The 18,278-nt window shown below is 55.8% G+C and overlaps 1 protein-coding gene across 2 annotated transcripts in view; it reads left to right on the top strand.

Moving 5' to 3' along the window:
- The first annotated feature begins 13,266 nt into the window (after positions 1–13,266).
- The window catches only part of sept3 (septin 3), a 75,128-nt gene continuing 70,116 nt past the window's right edge, over positions 13,267–18,278 (top strand). The window contains exon 1 of one of the 2 annotated variants that reach the window (XM_038783858.1): positions 13,267–13,489. In XM_038783858.1, coding sequence (XP_038639786.1) covers positions 13,480–13,489 — 10 coding nt within the window. In that variant the 5' untranslated portion in view covers positions 13,267–13,479. The remainder of the gene's footprint in view (positions 13,490–18,278) is intronic. The other variant, XM_038783857.1, reaches the window with a different exon arrangement.

The raw sequence follows: 18,278 nt of genomic DNA on the forward strand, positions 1-18,278 counted from the left end.
GAAGGTGGGAGGGGGGGGGAGGGGGGGGGTGGGTGGGGGGGGGGGGGGAGAAACGGGGGATGAGTCAGGGGGACACAGTCCAATGGCAGGGATTTTAAATAGCTTTGGAAAGAGGGAGAGTGGCAGCAAGGTGGAGGAGGGAGCTGCGGGGGACGGGAGTGACTGAGGGAGAGTGGCAGCAAGGTGGAGGAGGGAGCTGTGGGGGACGGGAGTGACTGAGGGAGAGTGGCAGCAAGGTGGAGGAGGGAGCTGCGGGGGACGGGAGTGACTGAGGGAGAGTGGCAGCAAGGTGGAGGAGGGAGCTGCGGGGGACGGGAGTGACTGAGGGAGAGTGGCAGCAAGGTGGAGGAGGGAGCTGCGGGGGACGGGAGTGACTGAGGGAGAGTGGCAGCAAGGTGGCGGAGGGAGCTGCGGGGGAGGGGAGTGACTGAGGGAGAGTGGCAGCAAGGTGGAGGAGGGAGCTGTGGGGGACGGGAGTGACTGAGGGAGAGTGGCAGCAAGGTGGAGGAGGGAGCTGCGGGGGACGGGAGTGACTGAGGGAGAGTGGCAGCAAGGTGGAGGAGGGAGCTGCGGGGGACGGGAGTGACTGAGGGAGAGTGGCAGCAAGGTGGAGGAGGGAGCTGCGGGGGACGGGAGTGACTGAGGGAGAGTGGCAGCAAGGTGGCGGAGGGAGCTGCGGGGGAGGGGAGTGACTGAGGGAGAGTGGCAGCAAGGTGGAGGAGGGAGCTGAGGGGGAGAAGGGAGTGACTGAGGGAGAGTGGCAGCAAGGTGGAGGAGGGAGCTGCGGGGGACGGGAGTGCTGAGGGAGAGTGGCAGCAAGGTGGAGGAGGGAGCTGCGGGGGACGGGAGTGACTAAAAGAGGGTTGGAATGAGCGGGGTACAAGGAGTAATGTGGCACCAGGGACGGGAGGGAAGGGGAGGGAGCGCAGCATCATCGGGGCTGATTTAGCACAGTGGGCTAAACAGCTGGCTTGCAATGCAGAACAAGGCCAGCAGCGCAGGTTCAATTCCCGTACCAGCCTCCCCAAACAGGCGCAGGAATGTGGTGACTAGGGGCTTTTCACAGTAACTTTATTGAAGCCTACTCGTGACAATCAGCGATTATTATTATTGTGGATGGTCAGTGAGCTGGGCTGAGGCTGTGTTGCAGAGACAGTTAACGGCAGACGAATAACAAAGAACAAAGAAAATTACAGCACAGGAACAGGCCCTTCGGCCCTCCCAGCCTGCGCCGATCCTTTATCTAAACCTGTCTCCTATTTTCCAAGGTCTACTTCCCTCTGTTCCCGCCCGTTCATATATGTGTCCAGATGCATCTTAAATGATGCTATCGTGCCCGCCTCTACCACCTCCGCTGGCAAAGCGTTCCAGGCACCCACCAATGGAATGGATCCTCGTTAATCCAACCGACCAAGTTGAGTTGGAACGTGGCTTGCGCAGGGGGCTAATGGAACGGGAATTGTGTGGGACAGGGAAAGAGGAATGGAATTCTGGGAATGGGGGGGGAATGAGGAGGATGGGGTGAAGTGTTTGCGGACAGGATCAATGTTTGTAATCAGAATCAGACAGTGTCCAGTCAGCAAAGTGTCTGAGACACTGGGGATGCACGAAGGAAAGACTGAGATGGGGGATTACCAGCCGTGATGGGCGAGCGGGGAATGTTCTGGAATCAGGACCAAGCAGGTTTGCTGAGGGATTAGATGCTCAGATGGAAACTCGGCTGCGCGTTGAAGCAGTGACGACCATTCTGCGGCTGAGTCACTGATCCTAGGCATGGTCGGATTAGACTGCTAGCAGAGTTAGACGAAGCATTTTCGAAGCACCTTGACTGACTGTCAGCGATGAATACGGAGCCTCGCAGTGATTGACATTGCAAAGATGTGCGGGTTAGGTGGATTGGCCATGCTAAATTGCCCGTAGTGTAAGGTTAATGGGGGGATTGTTGGGTTACGGGTATACGGGTTACGTGGGTTTAAGTAGGGTGATCATTGCTCGGCACAACATCGAGGGCCGAAGGGCCTGTTCTGTGCTGTACTGTTCTATGTTCTATGTTCTATTGCAATCGATTAGAGGAAAGGATCTGTTTCAGGGCTGCTGTATGAATGAGATATTTTATGATGTTCGAGCTGTGCAACCATTGGGAGAGATTCAATCGCAAACTGTGGCTTTCTGTCTCTCTAAGGGGCCTCACGGTAGCATGGTGGTTAGCATCAATGCTTCACAGCTCCAGGGTCCCAGGTTCGATTCCCGGCTGGGTCACTGTCTGTGTGGAGTCTCCACGTCCTCCCCGTGTGTGCGTGGGTTTCCTCCAGGTGCTCCGGTTTCCTCCCACAGTCCAAAGATGTGTGGGTTAGGTGGATTGGCCATGCTAAATTGCCCGTAGTGTAAGGTTAATGGGGGGATTGTTGGGTTACGGGTATACAGGTTACGTGGGTTTAAGTAGGGTGATCATTGCTCGGCACAACATCGAGGGCCGAAGGGCCTGTTCTGTGCTGTACTGTTCTATGTTCTATGTTCTAACCCAAACCGGGAGCAGATATCAACCCAGAGTTTCGTTCCCCATTTACTGGTAGTGATGGAGTGCGGTTTGAACCCTGCACCCTGCAGAGACGGGAATATTACTGCTGAGCTTGAGATTGCTCCACAATGTGAATGATTTGTTTCCTAAATTAATTTTTTACGGGATGGAAACATCGCCGGACAGTATTTATTGCCCACCCCTAATTGCCCTTGGGAAGGTTACCTTCTTGAATCACTGCAGTCCTTGAGGTGTCGGTACACCCACTGTGCTGTTAGGGAGGGAGTCCCAGGATTTTGACCCAGTGATAGTGAAGGAACGGCCGGTATATTTCCCAGTCAGGGTGGTGAGTGACTTGGAGGGGAGCCTCCAGATGGTGGGGTTCCCAGGTATCTGCTGCCCTTGTCCTTCTAGATGGTAGAGGTTGTGGGTTTGGAAGGTGCTGCCTAAGGAGCCTTGGTGAGTTACTGCAGTAAATCTTGTCGATCAGGGGCGTGACCCGCGGGTGGGTCGCAGGTGGTATTGAGAGGGTCGCGGAACTGTCCGTCGCGGCCATCCCGATCGCCCAAACCCGGGCGCAACAGCCGCAGCAGCCAGTTTTTAATAATGCCGGCTGCACGCATGCGCAGTGCGGCCGCATTTTTTAAAAATCTGGTCGAAGCCGGCATTGTTAAAAACCGGCTGCAAAAAGCTCGGGTAGAAATGTGATTGGCTGCTTTCTGAACTTTGATGCTGATGGAGTGGAAGTCTCTTACTCCAAGACTGGTGAGTGATCCAACGATGGTTTCACCCCAGCTGCAACTTCAACCAAGAGATGTCAACGTTTTTAATCTGGATTTTTAAACATTCCAAAACAAAGTGACTGCAGGTCGTATTTGGAAACTTTATCAATTAATTGATTTTTAAATTTTTTTAAAATATTTTTAATTGTAATGATTAGGTGAAATGTGGTGAACCTCCAATTTAGAACAGAGAACACAGTGCAGAAGGAGGCCATTCAGCCCATCGAGTCTGCACCGACCCAATTAAGCCCTCACTTCCACCCTATCCCTGTAACCCAATAACCCCTCCTAACCTTTTTGGGCACTAAGAGCAATTTATCACGGCCAATCCACCTAACCAGCACATCTTTGGACTGTGGGAGGAAACCGGAGCACCCGGAGGAAACCCACGCAGACACGGGGAGGATGTGCAGACTCCGCACAGACAGTGACCCAAGCCGGGAATCGAACCTGGGACCCTGGCGCAATGAAGCCACAGTGATAACCACTGTGATACCATGCTGCCCTAATTTCTAGAGGATGGAAACATTTTGAATTTCGGCATTTTTTTCCTGTTAAACTTATCAAATAAATCCCCCCCGCCCCCCTCACTGAACTTGTAAAGACAAAGCCAGCTGCTGCGGCTGTTCCCGCGAATTTGCGCAATTGGACACGCAGAAGATTTTTAAACAAATTCTCTGTAATCTTCCTGCCTGAAGGGAAGCAGAGAGCAGGTCACCCCCCTCGAACATCGCCATCACCTACTTTGGGCTCGATTGCAATTCCTCCATTGTGTCAGCAACAAACAAGGTAAGAGAAAATGGTGGGTCGCGCAGGTCGGTCGGCGTGGGTCGCGAAGGTCGGCTGGCGTGGGTTGCGAAGGTCAGCCAGTGTTGGTCACGAAGGTTGGCTGACATGGGCCGCGAAGGTCAGCCGGTGTGGGCCGCGAAGGTCGGCCGGCGTGGGTCGCGCAGGTCGGCCAGCGTGGGTCGCAAAGGTCGGCTGGCGTGGGTCACGAAGGTCGGCTGACGTGGGTCGCAAAGGTCGGCTGACGTGGGTCGCGGAGGTCGGCTGACGTGGGTCGCGGAGGTCGGCCGGTGTGGGTCGCGATGATCGGCCGGCGTGGGTGGCGAAGGTCGGTCGACGTGGGCCCCGATGTTCGGCCGGCGTGGGTCGCGATGATCGGCCGGCGTGGGTCGCGATGATCGGCCGGCATGGATCCCGATGATCGGCCGATGAGGGTCCCGATGATCGGCCGACGAGGGTCGTGATAATTGGCCGGCGTGGGTGGCGAAGGTCGGCCGGTGTGGGTCGCGATGATCGGCCGGCGTGGGTGGCGAAGGTCGGTCGGTGTGGGTCCCGATGATCGGCCGGCGTGGGTGGCGAAGGTCGGTCGGCGTGGGTCCCGATGATCGGCCGGCGTGGGTCGCGAATGTCGGCCGGTTGGTAAAAATGGGTCCCCGGAAAGAAAGTTTGAAAAACGCTGTTGTAGACGGTACACACGGCTGCCTCTGCCCATCGGTGAGGGAGGGAGTGAATATTTGTGGGAGGGGTGTCAGTTTTGTCTCAGTATAAGGACTTGCCTTATGCTGTTTTTAGATTTCATTATGCAGCGTACGGAGAGGTAGTGGTATTGCCGATTGCCGCTGGGCTCAGTATCCAGACCCACCGGGGAGCTGGGTTCGAATCACACCACAGCACATACAGAACAGAATTCCAATTCAATAAAAACATTTGGAATTACAAGTCTAATGATGACCACGTTTTCCTTCATTCAACCAATTGGGGATCTTGTATTTTATTTTATTAATTCATGGGTTGCGGCTGCGATTGGCGGGACCAGCAGTTACTGCCTTGAACTGAGTGGTTTACTCAGCCATTGAAGGGTCAACCACATCGCTGTGTGGGTCTGGAGTCACGTGGAGGCCAGACCGAGTAAGGACAGCAGATTTCCTTCCCTAAAGGACATGAATGAACCAGATGGGTTTTTACAACAATCCATGACTGTTACACAGATTACCTTTCAATTCCACCCCCTCCCCCATCATCTGGTGATTATGGGATGTATCACACAAACTGGGCTATACAAAGACAAACACTGTCCCACCAATGAGATTTGAAGGGTTTTTAATGTCAATTGTTTACAGAGGAAGATCTCACAGGACTGATATTTCCTTCTACAGATTTCATTTAACAACGAAAAACCCTTTCCACGACATCCCTTTCAAACTGAGGTTTGCTTTGTCTTTAAAACAGAGATGAGGAGGAATTTCTTCAGCCAGAGGGTGGTGAATCTGTGGAACTCTTTGCCGCAGAAGGCTGTGGAGGCCAAATCACTGAGTGTCTTTAAGACAGAGATAGATAGGTTCTTGATGAATAAGGGGGTCGGGGTTATGGGGAGAAAGCAGGAGAATGGGGATGAGAAACATATCAGCCATGATTGAATGGCGGAGCAGACTCGATGGGCCGAGTGGCCTAATTCTGCTCCTGTGTCTGATGGTCTTATGGCTTTGTTGATGGATGTCGCAGAAATGGAGACCTGGCTGCTGACTGTATCTTCACTCATTATCTTCAATTCTTTCCCTCCATTCTCTGGAGTATTTACAAGGATTAAGATTGTCAAGATCCGCACTTTGGGATTGTTCAAGAACTCCTCCTAGGGATACATGGACACCGTGGTCAGCACCTTAGCATCTTCCAGGACTGAATGGCGTCTGTAACACTGACCAGGCACAGATGCCATGTTTGTATCTGGCTTCTGCTGGTTTGTGTATCAGAGCTTTATGGAGTTAATGCTGTCATGGTTGGCTGGCCGAGTGGTGTATTTGACTGAGTGGCTCAAATAACCGTGATATGCACCGCTGGCTTCAGCACAAGCACCGTTACGTGCCAGATTTGGGTTAATAGGCAGCATTTTTGCCTCTTGGTCGGAAGGTTGTGGGTTTGAATCCCACCCTGTAACCCCAGCTGAAGGTTCAGTGTGGGTGATTGACATTGTCGGAGATGCCATGTTTCAGATGGGACACCGCGGTGAATTCACCGTCTCCCCAGCCGCGTATTCCTCAGCGGCGTGCCGTCGCTGATGGCGTGATGATCTGCTCCACCCGACGTCCAATGGGATTTCTTCATCCCACGCTGCCCGAAACCTGAGGGTGCGCGGAAATCACCGAGGGGTTTGATGTGGGTGGCTCCGTTTGCAGCTCTTGGTGCTTCTACCTTGCCAAATCTGCGCCCATCGGCTCTGCTCCTGTCTCCCCCTCACCTGGCCCATGTTCTTCGTCACTAGCAGCTGTAAGGCGGGCGAACAGCACGGACGCATTTCCATCCAGGAAATGGTGTCAACCCATCATGTGGAGATTGAGTAGGATCTGTTCCGATGGAATAACGATTCACGCCAGCACAGAACAAGCTTGGCCCTCAGTTCCTGAGGGAAACACATTAAGGCCGGGATTCTCCGTGGCGACTCTGCCCACTACCGCTGCCAGTGAGGACGGAGAATATGGCCGTGCCATTGGCTGGCGGTGGGATTGTCTACTCCCGCCTCTTGTCAAAGAGATTTCCCATTGAAACCACCCCACACCAACAGGGAAACCAGCGGGAGGAGTGCACGGCCGGAGGGAACAGCGAATCCCTCAGCCAGCGAACAGCAGAAATGAGGGATATGGTCCGCAGAAAGGTAAGGGCTTTAGTTTTAACGGGCAGCATGGTCAGCAGAGGCTTGGAGGGCCGAAGGGCCCGTTCCTGAAATGAAAAAATGAAAATCGCTTATTGTCACGAGTAGGCTTCAATGCAGTTACTGTGAAAAGCCCCTAGTCGCCACATTCCGGCGCCTGTCCGGGGATCGAACCGTGCTGCTGGCCTGCCTTGGTCTGCTTTCAAAGCCAGCGATTTAGCCCAGTGAGCTAAACCAGCCCCTGTGCTGTTATTTTCTTTATCCTTTGTGAGTATCGGTCACTGGAGCAGCCTGTGCAATGTCTGCACCTACCCCAGGTCAGGCGGGGAGTAACACTGGCAAACATGTGGATGTAACCTTGGCCTGGGAGCTGTCACAAAAAGGGAAAAGCGTAACAGATGTGGAACATCTGGGCTGGTGAATGTAATAGATGTATATATGATAATTCACACTGTCTTTGTAAGCGCAGTAGCGCTATCCTACCACTAGGGGGAGTAGCTCTGGGAGCACTCAGGAACTTGTACTGGGCTCCACCCTTGGCTCCGCCCATGACTCCTCCCCCTAGTGCAGCTGTATAAATACCCTTGCCCAGAGTCAGCCTGGGTCACTAAGAGTTCATCAACGGGTAACAGGCTGGCTCTGAAGTAAGTCGATTAAAGCCTAGATTCATATCAGAAACACGTGTCTGGTGAATTGATGGTTCCATCAATTTAATCGACTTAAGAACAGTAAAGATCGATTATGGAATCGGCCCTCAAGCCTGGACGCCTGGAACTCGAACCGCAGGATGCAGAGGCTAAAGAAATCTTCTCCCACTGGCTGCGGTGCTTCAAGGCCTACCTGGCAGAAGCAAGCACAGCCGAAACTACAGAGGAACAGAAGCTGAGTCTACTGCACGCGAGGGTGAGCCACAGAATCTCTACGCAACTAAACTCGGCCAGTTCATATACTGCGGCGCTAGCAGTTCTCGATAAAATTTATATAAGGCCCATTAATGAAGTTTACGCTCGCCATGTGTTCACGACTTGCCGCCAGCGGCCTACAGAATCCCTCGCTGAATTCCTAAGGGAACTCAATAATTTGTCCAATGACTGTAATTACCAAGCGGTTACCGCGGCTGAACACAGGGAATTGGCGGTACGCGATGTTTTTGTAGCGGGCCTCAGGTCTAACTATGTGCGCCAACGACTACTGGAAAAGGGGGCCTAGGACTTAGAAACAACTGTGGAAGCTGCTACCATGATGGAGGTCTCCTTCCGCAGCCTTAACTTGTTCCCTGCGGACCCTGCGACCCAATCATGGGCCCCCAACCAGCGACTCCCTCAGGCCTGTGCTACGCGGCCACCCAGCCACCATGCTGCCCCAGCCAGCCACTATGCTGCTCCAGCCAGCCACTATGCTGCCCCAGCCAGCCACCATGCTGCTCCAGCCAGCCACTACGCTGCTCCAGCCACCATGCTGCCCCAGCCAGCCACCATGCTGCCCCAGCCAGCCACTATGCTGCCCCAGCCAGTCACTATGCTGCCCCAGCCAGCCACTATGCTGCTCCAGCCAGCCACCATGCTGCTCCAGCCAGCCACTATACTGCTCCAGCCAGCCACTATACTGCTCCAGCCAGCCACTATGCTGCTCCAGCCAGCCACTATGCTGCCCCAGCCAGCCACCATGCTGCTCCAGCCAGCCACTACGCTGCTCCAGCCAGCCACTATGATGCTCCAGCCACTATGCTGCTCCAGCCAGCCACTATGCTGCTCCAGCCAGCCACTATGATGCCCCAGTCACTATGCTGCCCCAGCCAGCCACTATGCTGCTCCAGCCAGCCACTATGCTGCTCCAGCCAGCCACAATGATGCTCCAGCCACTATGCTGCTCCAGCCAGCCACTATGCTGCCCCAGCCAGCCACTATGCTGCTCCAGCCACTATGATGCTCCAGCCACTATGCTGCTCCAGCCATTATGCTGCCCCAGCCAGCCACTATGCTGCCCCAGCCAGCCACTATACTGCTCCAGCCAGCCACTATGCTGCCCCAGCCAGCCACTATACTGCTCCAGCCAGCCACTACGCTTCTCCAGCCAGCCACTATGCTGCTCCAGCCAGCCACTATACTGCTCCAGCCGGCCACTATGCTGCTCCAGCCAGCCACTATGCTGCTCCAGCCAGCCACTATGCTGCCCCAGCCAGCCACTATGCTGCCCCAGCCAGCCACCATGCTGCCCCAGCCACTATGCTGCCCCAGCCAGCCACTATGCTGCTCCAGCCAGCCACTATGCTGCTCCAGCCAGCCACTATGATGCTCCAGCCTGCCATTTCTGCGGCCAGAACCAGCACTCGCGGCAGCACTGCCCGGCCCGCAACACGACCTGCAGCAGCTGCGGGCGGAAAGGCCATTACGCTAGAGTGTGCCTCGCTAAAAGGGCCCCAGCTTCCAACTCCCCAGCGACTCGAAGTAATCGCTTCCCTCACTCGCAGCCCCGCGGGGCCCGAAACGCTGCGGCCTATGCCCCGACTCCGCCCCCTCCAGCCACGTGCGATCCATGGGGCCACCATCTTGGACGGCTTCTTCCTCGCCGCCCGCCACGTGCGATCCACGGACCCGATCTGCATCTCCACGCTCGGACAACTCTGCAGAAGAATTCGAATTCGACTATGAACTCAGAGGGCAGTCATCACGGGGCCACTCCAGCACAGCTGATCGAGCCGCCGACTACTTGCAACTCAGCGCGGTCACCCTGGACCAATCACGCCCGAAGCATCTACGAAACTCGATGGCAGAGGTCCATATCAACGGGTACAAAACGCCATGTCTCTTCGACTCCGGGAGCACGGAGAGCTTCAGACATCCAGACCTGGTAAGACGCTGTTCGCGTCCCGTTTTCCCCGTGCAGCAAACTATCTCGCTCGCTTCAGGCTCCCATTCGGTCCAGATCCAGGGGCGCACCGCCGCGACACACAATCCGAGGCGCTAGCTACTCAAAATTCAAACTCTACGTTTTGCCCGACCTCTGCGCGCCACTCTTATTAGGCCTAGACTTCCAATGTAACCTCAAGAGCCTCACCCTCAGCTTCGGAGGGCCCCTGCCCCCACTCACTATCTGCAGCCTCGCTACGCTGCGAATCCCCCCCCCCTCCTCTCTTTGCCAATCTCACAAAGGACTGTAAACCCGTAGCCACTCGTAGCAGGCGGTATAGCCTGCAGGATAGGGTATTTATCAGAGCAGAGGTCCGAAGGCTACTCAGTGAGGGGGTTAAAGAGGCCAGCAATAGTCCCTGGAGAGCTCAGGTGGTGGCCATTAAGATCGGGGAAAAATTCCGTATGGTGGTCGACTACAGTCAGACCATAAATAGATTTACGCTCCTCGACGCGTATCCCCTCCCCAGGATTGCAGACATGGTAAACCAGATCGCCCAGTACCGGCTCTTTTCCACGGTGGATCTGAAGTCTGCATACCACCAGCTCCCAATCCGCCCGGAGGACCGCCACTACACGGCATTCGAGGCCGATGGCCGCCTCTTCCATTTCCTCCGGGTCCCTTTCGGCGTCACTAATGGGGTCTCGGTGTTCCAACGAGCAATGACCGAATGGTGGACCAGTACGGGCTGCGGGCCACGTTTCCGTACTTGGACAATGTCACCATCTGCGGCTATGACCAGCAGGACCACGACGCCAACCTCCACCTATTCTCCAGACAGCACAGAAACTGAATCTCACGTACAACAAGGAGAAATGCATTTTCCGCACAACCAGACTAGCCATCCTCGGCTACGTCGTGGAAAACGGAGTCCTGGGCCCAGACCCGGACCGTAGAACTCTCTCCCCCTCATTGTCCCAAGGCCCTCAAATGGTGCTTGGGATTTTTTTCCCACTACGCCCAGTGGGTCCCTCAACATGCGGACAAAGCCCGCCCACTCTTTAGGGCCACACGATTTCCCCTGTCAGCCGAGGCTCGCCAGGCCTTTGACGGCATCAAGGAGGACATCGCCAAAGCGGTCATGTGGGCGGTGGATGAATCCACCCCATTTCAGGTAGAGAGCGACGCCTCAGAGGTAGCTCTAGCAGCCACAATAAATCAGGCAGGGAGACCAGTCGCATTTTTCTCCCGTACCCTCTCCGTTTCGGAACTCCGACACTCCTCAGTCAAGAAAGAAGCACAAGCCATTGTGGAGGCTATTCGTTACTGGAGACACTACCTCGCAGGTAGGAGGTTCACCCTCATCACCGACCAAAGACCGGTTGCCTTCATAATCGACAACTCGCAAAGGGGCAAAATTAAAAACGACAAAATTCTGAGGTGGAGGATCAAACTCTCCACCTACAATTACGATATTAAATATCGACCCGGGAAGCTCAACGAGCCTCCGGATGCCCTATCCTGCGGGACATGCGCCAGCGCGCTGATTGACCGATTGAAAGTCATCCACAATGACCTCTGCCACCCAGGGGTCTCCCGGCTCGCCCACTACATCAGGGCCCGAAACCTGCCATTCTCCAACGAGGAGGTAAAAGCGGTCACCAGGGACTGTCCGATCTGTGCGGAGTGCAAACCGCACTTCTATAGACCAGACAGGGCCCACCTGGTCAAGGCTTCTAGGCCCTTTGAACGCCTTGCGATTGATTTCAAAGGGCCACTCCCCTCAACTAACAAGAACGTTTACTTCTTAAACGTTGTAGACGAGTTCTCCCGTTTCCCATTCGCTATCCCGTGCCCCGACATGACCTCCCACACAGTCATTAGGGCCCTGCACAGCATCTTCACCCTGTTTGGTTTCCCCAGCTACAAACACAGCGACCGGGGTTCGTCCTTCATGAGCGACGAGCTGCGTCAGTACCTGCTCGACAAGGGCATTGCCTCGAGCAGGACTACCAGCTACAACCCCAGGGGGAACGGGCAGGTGGAGAGGGAGAACGCGATGGTCTGGAAGACGGTCCTACTGACCCTCCGGTCTAGAAAGCTCCAAGTCTCCCAGTGGCAGGAAGTCCTCCCAGACGCGCTCCACGCTATTAGGTCCCTTTTGTGCACAGCGACCAACCAGACCCCTCACGAGAGGCTCTTCATTTTTTCCAGGGGCACTACCACGGGGGTCTCACTTCCGGCATGGCTGAGGACACCGGGCCCCGTACTTCTGAGGAAACACGTCAGGGCGCACAAAACCGACCCCCTTGTTGAGAAGGGGCGCCTGCTCCACTCCAACCCCCAGTACGCATTCGTCGAATTCCCTAACGGCCGTCAGGACACGGTATCCCTCCGGGATCTGGCACCCGCCGGATCCAGCGCCTCCTCTACCCCCACAGAAGGACCTCTCACCCTACACCCCATGCTGCCGCCCCCTCACGCTCCCGAGCCCGCGAGCTTGCTCCACCAGTTCCGCGCACCCACGCCGGCCAGCCCCCAGCGCCCCCAGTCCCCGGTCGAACCAGGAGAGTATGAAGCTCGGATACAACCCTCCCTGGAGTCCGCCATCGTACCCCAGCACACAACACCCGTCCAGCCACCGCAAGAAGCTGCAACCCCGGTGCTCCGCAGATCACAGCGGGCAGTCCGACCACCGGACAGACTGACTTTATAGACCACCACCCCCGCCCGACTTGATTTTTTTGCAGGGTGTGAATGTGGTAAATGTAATATATAGATGTATATATGATAATTCACACTGTCTTTGTAAGCGCAGTAGCGCTATCCTACCACTAGGGGGAGTAGCTCTGGGAGTACTCTGGAACTTGTACAGGGCTCCACCCTTTGCTCCGCCCATGACTCCTCCCCCTAGTGCTGCTGTATAAATACCCGTGTCCAGAGTCAGCCTGAGCTCACTGAGAGTTCATCAACGGGTAACAGGCTGGCTCTGAAGTAAGTCGATTAAAGCCTAGATTCATATCGGAAACACGTGTCTGGTGAATTGATGGTTCCATCAGCCCCCATTGTCATTTCCCCAGGGAATCTCCCACCCCATCTCCCATTGGCAAATAGGTGAGGGCAGGGTGAGGCCATTACAGTCAAATATCCCGCTGATAATCTTACTGCCTCCGTCCATCCTGTGAGAGAGGCCTCTGCTCAATGCGGGGCGGGGAGCTGGCACCCGTTAAAACACAGATTGGGGCAATTTCTCACCCCAGAAGAAAATGGGTACTAAATGTGTGAAGTTCTGCAGAAATGTGGGGACATTGGATATGAAGAGTTAACCCTGGGCTCCACTCTCGTCACACAAACAATTAGCATCAGTGAAGTGGCTCCGTATCCTCGCCTGTGTGGAGGCTTCCTGGGGCTGGGGTCTCAGCTGTTAATGGGCGGAGACAGAGTCTCGGGGGGGGGAGTTAGAGGGAGGTTCGGGAGCTGTGGTGGTGGAGCCAGAATCAATTAATATTCTGGTCAGGTGACGCCAGTGTCAGACAACATCTCTGAGAGCCAGCATCGCTGGAAACACAACAAAATAATATCAGGTTATATCGATACAACATTGGAAAGGTCCTGACGGACAGAAGGCAAATTGGAAAGATAGACCAGGGTCGGTGTGGGAGTGAGCAGCCTCCCAGATGTGGAAAGGTAACCTATTTTCCTCCATTTCTTTGTTGTTTTCTGCCTGCCTCTGTGATGATGCTGGGTCCATACAACCTGCTTCATCCATCTCCCAGTTACTGAATCGCATTTCCCCCATTAACAGTGGATATTCCCTGGAATATCCATCATTCCCCACCTCTGCTATTTAATTTGCTCGACAAACTGCGAGGTGGGGGGGGGGGAATAAGAATGTTTTTTTTTGCTTTGGAAAAAAAGAAATAAAGAAATCGAATCATTAACTATTTGGGGTCCCCATCATATCCAACAAGATTTCAATTATTTTAAAGATGAGACAGATTTATTGTTGGTGTTTATATATCCTACTGACTCTAGTGACTGCTCACACAGGCTGGTCCGCATTTGAAAGCTTTGTCGATAATGTATGGCTCATTTCTGGGCTCTAATTATGGGTTGTCTCTGTCTGTGTCTGCTGCTTCTGTCAAGCGACTGATAATCAGAGGGAAAATCTCTGCTGAGCGAGCAGAGAGGGCAGAGGGATCGCTGCCAAGCTGCGCATAAACAGGCGCTCCCTGTTCATGGGCAGATTTGAGTAGGAGAAGGGTGCTGTTTAAATGGTGAATCAGGACCAATGTTACCGAGAGCTCTGTTCTCGCTGTCGGTGTGACAGCCGGCAGCAGCCTGGGGCTGGATCGTCACACTCACCCGACACAAAGGCAAAGCTGGGCAGCAGGGGAGCTGCACATTTCCCCCAAGCCAATCCTATTCAGGCTATGCCCATTGAGACAGGTAAACACAACGGTATCATTTTAAATCGCTGATCCTTTGTCTCTTTTAGTGTGTCAGCCTCACATTGAATATCGATATAAAACATCTCAGGAGAGATTCACATTCTTTAATAATGTACCGATTGGTAAATCTCCCTCATCACAATGTTGATATTGGAAATGGTTCCCAATCGGGGCGCGGGCCGGATAGTCCCCTCACCCCCCCCCCCCCCCCCCCCCCAGCAGCGTGATTCTCAGCCGCGCGCCGTTCACTGTCGGCGAGATTCGCTCATCCCGACGCTTGTCAATGTGATTCCCTGTTATAGCCACCCGGGCATCGCCAGGAATTCTGTGGGTGGGGGTTCACTGCCGGCGCAAGAGGTGAATCTCAACAGCCGGAAAATTCCCCGTCGGCCGATGCCGCAATCGGGAAACAGGATTGGCGGAGAATCTGGGCGGCGTCTGCTGAAAATCGTGGCCGGCGCTGCGCTCTGCCGGAATGCCGTGCCGGATCCGGAGCTGGGCCCAGACGGAATGCCGTGCTCCGGAGCTGAGCCCTCTCCGGAGCTGGGCCCAGACGGAATGCCGTGCTCTGGAGCTGGGCCCTCTCCGGAGCTGGGCCCAGACGGAATGCCGTGCTCCGGAGCTGGGCCCAGACGGAATGCCGTGCTCCGGAGCTGGGCCCAGACGGAATGCCGTGCTCCGGAGCTGGGCCCAGACGGAATGCCGTGCTCCGGAGCTGGGCCCAGACGGAATGCCGTGCTCCGGAGCTGGGCCCTCTCCGGAGCTGGGCCCAGACGGAATGTCATGCTTGGTAGGGAGGCCCAGATCGCAGGCCAGGCCACCATGGGGGATTCCCCGAGGTCGGATTCCTCTGTCTTTCCCCCCCCCCACACCCTCCCGGGACCGGCCCCGTTCACTTACCTGCCCGGTCCCACCGGGTGTGAGGTGAGTAATTCACGCCAGCGGGACTGGCCAAAACTTTACTGCCACTCGGCCCATCGGGGCCCGGAGAATTGCCAGGGTTAGAGTTAACGGCCGTCAAAGCTGGGACGTGACGGAATGCCGTGCTCCGGAGCTGGGCCCAGACGGAATGCCGTGCTCCGGAGCTGGGCCCAGACGGAATGCCGTGCTCCGGCGCTGGGCCGTGACGGAATGCCGTGCTCCGGAGCTGGGCCGTGACGGAATGCCGTGCTCCGGAGCTGGGCCCAGACGGAATGCCGTGCTCCGGAGCTGGGCCCAGATGGAATGCCGTGCTCCGGAGCTGGGCCGTGACGGAATGCCGTGCTCCGGCGCTGGGCCGTGACGGAATGCCGTGCTCCGGCGCTGGGCCCAGTCGGAATGCCTTGCTCCGGAGCTGGGCCGTGACGGAATGCCGTGCTGCCAACGGCCCCGACCAGCATGGCGGGAATCCAGCTCGCCCCTGAATTCGGCGCCGGAGAAGAGGGCATCAGGGTGGGTTTCACGCATCCCGGGGATTCTCTAACCCGGCGCTGGGTCGGAGAATCCCAGCCCATATTCTTGGTGCTTTTTAATTCATTTGCAGGATGTGGATTCGCCGGTTAGGCCAGCATTTATTGCCCATCCCTAATTGGACCTTCAGAAGGTGGGGGGTGAGTTACCTTCTTGAACCCGCGGCAGTCCGCATGGTGTAGGTACACCCACTGTGCTATTAGAGTGAGGTGTCCAGGATGTTGCCGCAGTGACAGTGAAGGAACGGCCGATATATTTCCAAGTCGGGGTGGTGAGTGACTTGGAGGGGAACCTCCAGGTGGTGGGGTTCCCAGGTATCTGCTGCCCTTGTCCTTCTAGATGGTAGTGGTTGTGGGTTTGGAAGGTGCTGCCTAAGGAGCCTTGGTGAGTTCCAGCCGTGCATCTTGTAGATGGGGCACACGGCTGCTACGTCGGTGGTGGAGGGAGTGAATGTTTGTGGAAAGGGGAGCAATCAAGCGGGGCTGCTTTGTCCTGGATGGTGTTGAGCTTCTTGAATGTTGTTGGAGCTGCGCTCATCCAGGCAAGTGGAGAGTATTCCATCACACTCCTGACTTGTGCCTTGTAGATGGTGGACAGGCTTTGGAGGGGTGAGGAGGTGAGTTACTCATTACCTGCTCCTGTATCCACAGTATTTATATGGCTGTGCCGGTTCAGTATCTGGTCAATGGTTAGCCCCAGGATGTTGCTAATCTCACCAATGTCCTGGACAATTCAGGAAGACTATTTCATGATTAGAGGTTCTATAATAAAAACGAATCTGATGCTGTAACTGTTTCTCTCTGCAAGAAGATCCCAAATGATGGAAATCACTCTCAAAAGAGTTCTTGAGGATTCTTGTGTGTTTGCTCAAAGCTTCTTGGGGATAGGCCGAAGGTGAAGTTGAGGCCACAAACATATCAGTCATGATGTTACTGAGTGGAGGAGCAGACTCGAGGGCTGAATGGCCTCCTCCTGGTACTGACTCACAAATCCGCAACTCTTTAAGGAGCGCTCTGCTGATCAGTTCCCCGCTTTAACAGGGAGCCTATTTATGAGGTAGTTTGTGAGGTTAGCTTCAATGACCTTGCTGATTGGCGGAGCTTGTTCAAGCTGTAATACAGAGGCAAGTTCTCTTTCTTATGCGCTGACGGAATGGCCCTTTTAAAATGCAATCAAAGAACCATAGGATCCCTACAGTGCGGAAGGAGGCGATTCAGCCCATCAATTCTGCACCGACCCTCTGAAAGAGCACCCCAACACAGGCCCGCTCCCCCACCCTGTCCCCATAGCCCCACACAACCTTTTTGGTCACTAAGGGCAATTTATCATGGCCAATCCACCTAACCTGCATGTCTTTGGACTGTGGGAGGAAACCGGAGCACCCGGAGGAAACCCACGCAGACACGGGGAGGACGTGCAGACTCCGCACAGACAGTGACCCAGCAGGGAATCGAACCTGGGTCCCTGGCGGTGTGAGGCAGCAGTGCTAACCAGTGTGCTACTGTGCCGCGCCCAATGTTACTTGTGCTGAAGGTTCTTTGATTTTCTGCTGTAATTTTGGGCCTGTGGGAGCTGGATTACTGTTGGTGGGAGGGGACACCTACCCCAGGATGGCTGTCAGTGCAAATGGCGATGTGGCTGCAAAACCCAGCGAGAGCTGGGAAACGAGTTTGAATTATCAGACACCCCCCCACCCTGCCACCACCCCCCCGCCCCGCCCTGCCACCCCCCGCCACCACCCCCCCCCCCGCCACCCCCCGCCCCTCCCCCCCGCCAACCCCCGCCCCGCCACCCCAAGGGGGGGCGGGGGGAGAGGGGCACCATGGCCCCAGGGGGAGAGGGGCAGCATCGGGCAGGACATGGCAGTAGGCAGTACCCCTTAGTACTGCCCCGTGGGGGTCTTCATATGGGGGGGGGGTTACCCTGAGGGGGGGTTACCCTGAGGGGGGTTACCCTCGGGGGGGTGGTTACTCTGAAGAGGGGGGATTACCTTGAGGGGGAGGGGGGGTTACCCTGAGGGGGGGTGGGGTTACATTGAGGGGGTGGGGTTACCCTGAGGGGGTGGGGTTACCCTGAGTGGGGGGGGGGGTTACCCTGAGGGGGGTATAGCAGGTGCATGGGGAGGGTCTCTGTCTCTTTGGGGGGGGATTTGTTTTCATGATCAGGATGTCCCAATCCTGCAGAGCCGATGTTGCCGAATCAATCAGGCTCCACCCCCCAGCCAGCCAGCACCCCCCCCCGGCTAGCCAGCCCCCCCACCCCCACACGCCCGCCAGCCAGCCCCTGTCAGCCAGCCAGCCCCCCTTACCCACCCCATCCCCCAGCTCCACCACCCCCCATTCCCCCACCTCCCCACCTACCCCGCCCGCTAGCCAGCCCACCAACCAGCCCCCCCCTCACCCAACATCCCATCCTCCACCGCCCCACCCCCGTCAGCCAGCCAGCCCACCCCCCCTCCCAGAGCAAATTACTGCCCAGCTCTGTTCAGTTGGGAATAACAAGCGCAGCCAATAAAATCAGCGAGTTGCTCCCCCTGTCCTACTTTTCAGCCAATAGCACTCCTCAGTGTGGCAATC

Source organism: Scyliorhinus canicula, chromosome 23 (genome assembly GCF_902713615.1).
Source record: "Scyliorhinus canicula chromosome 23, sScyCan1.1, whole genome shotgun sequence".
Lineage (NCBI taxonomy): Eukaryota > Metazoa > Chordata > Chondrichthyes > Carcharhiniformes > Scyliorhinidae > Scyliorhinus > Scyliorhinus canicula.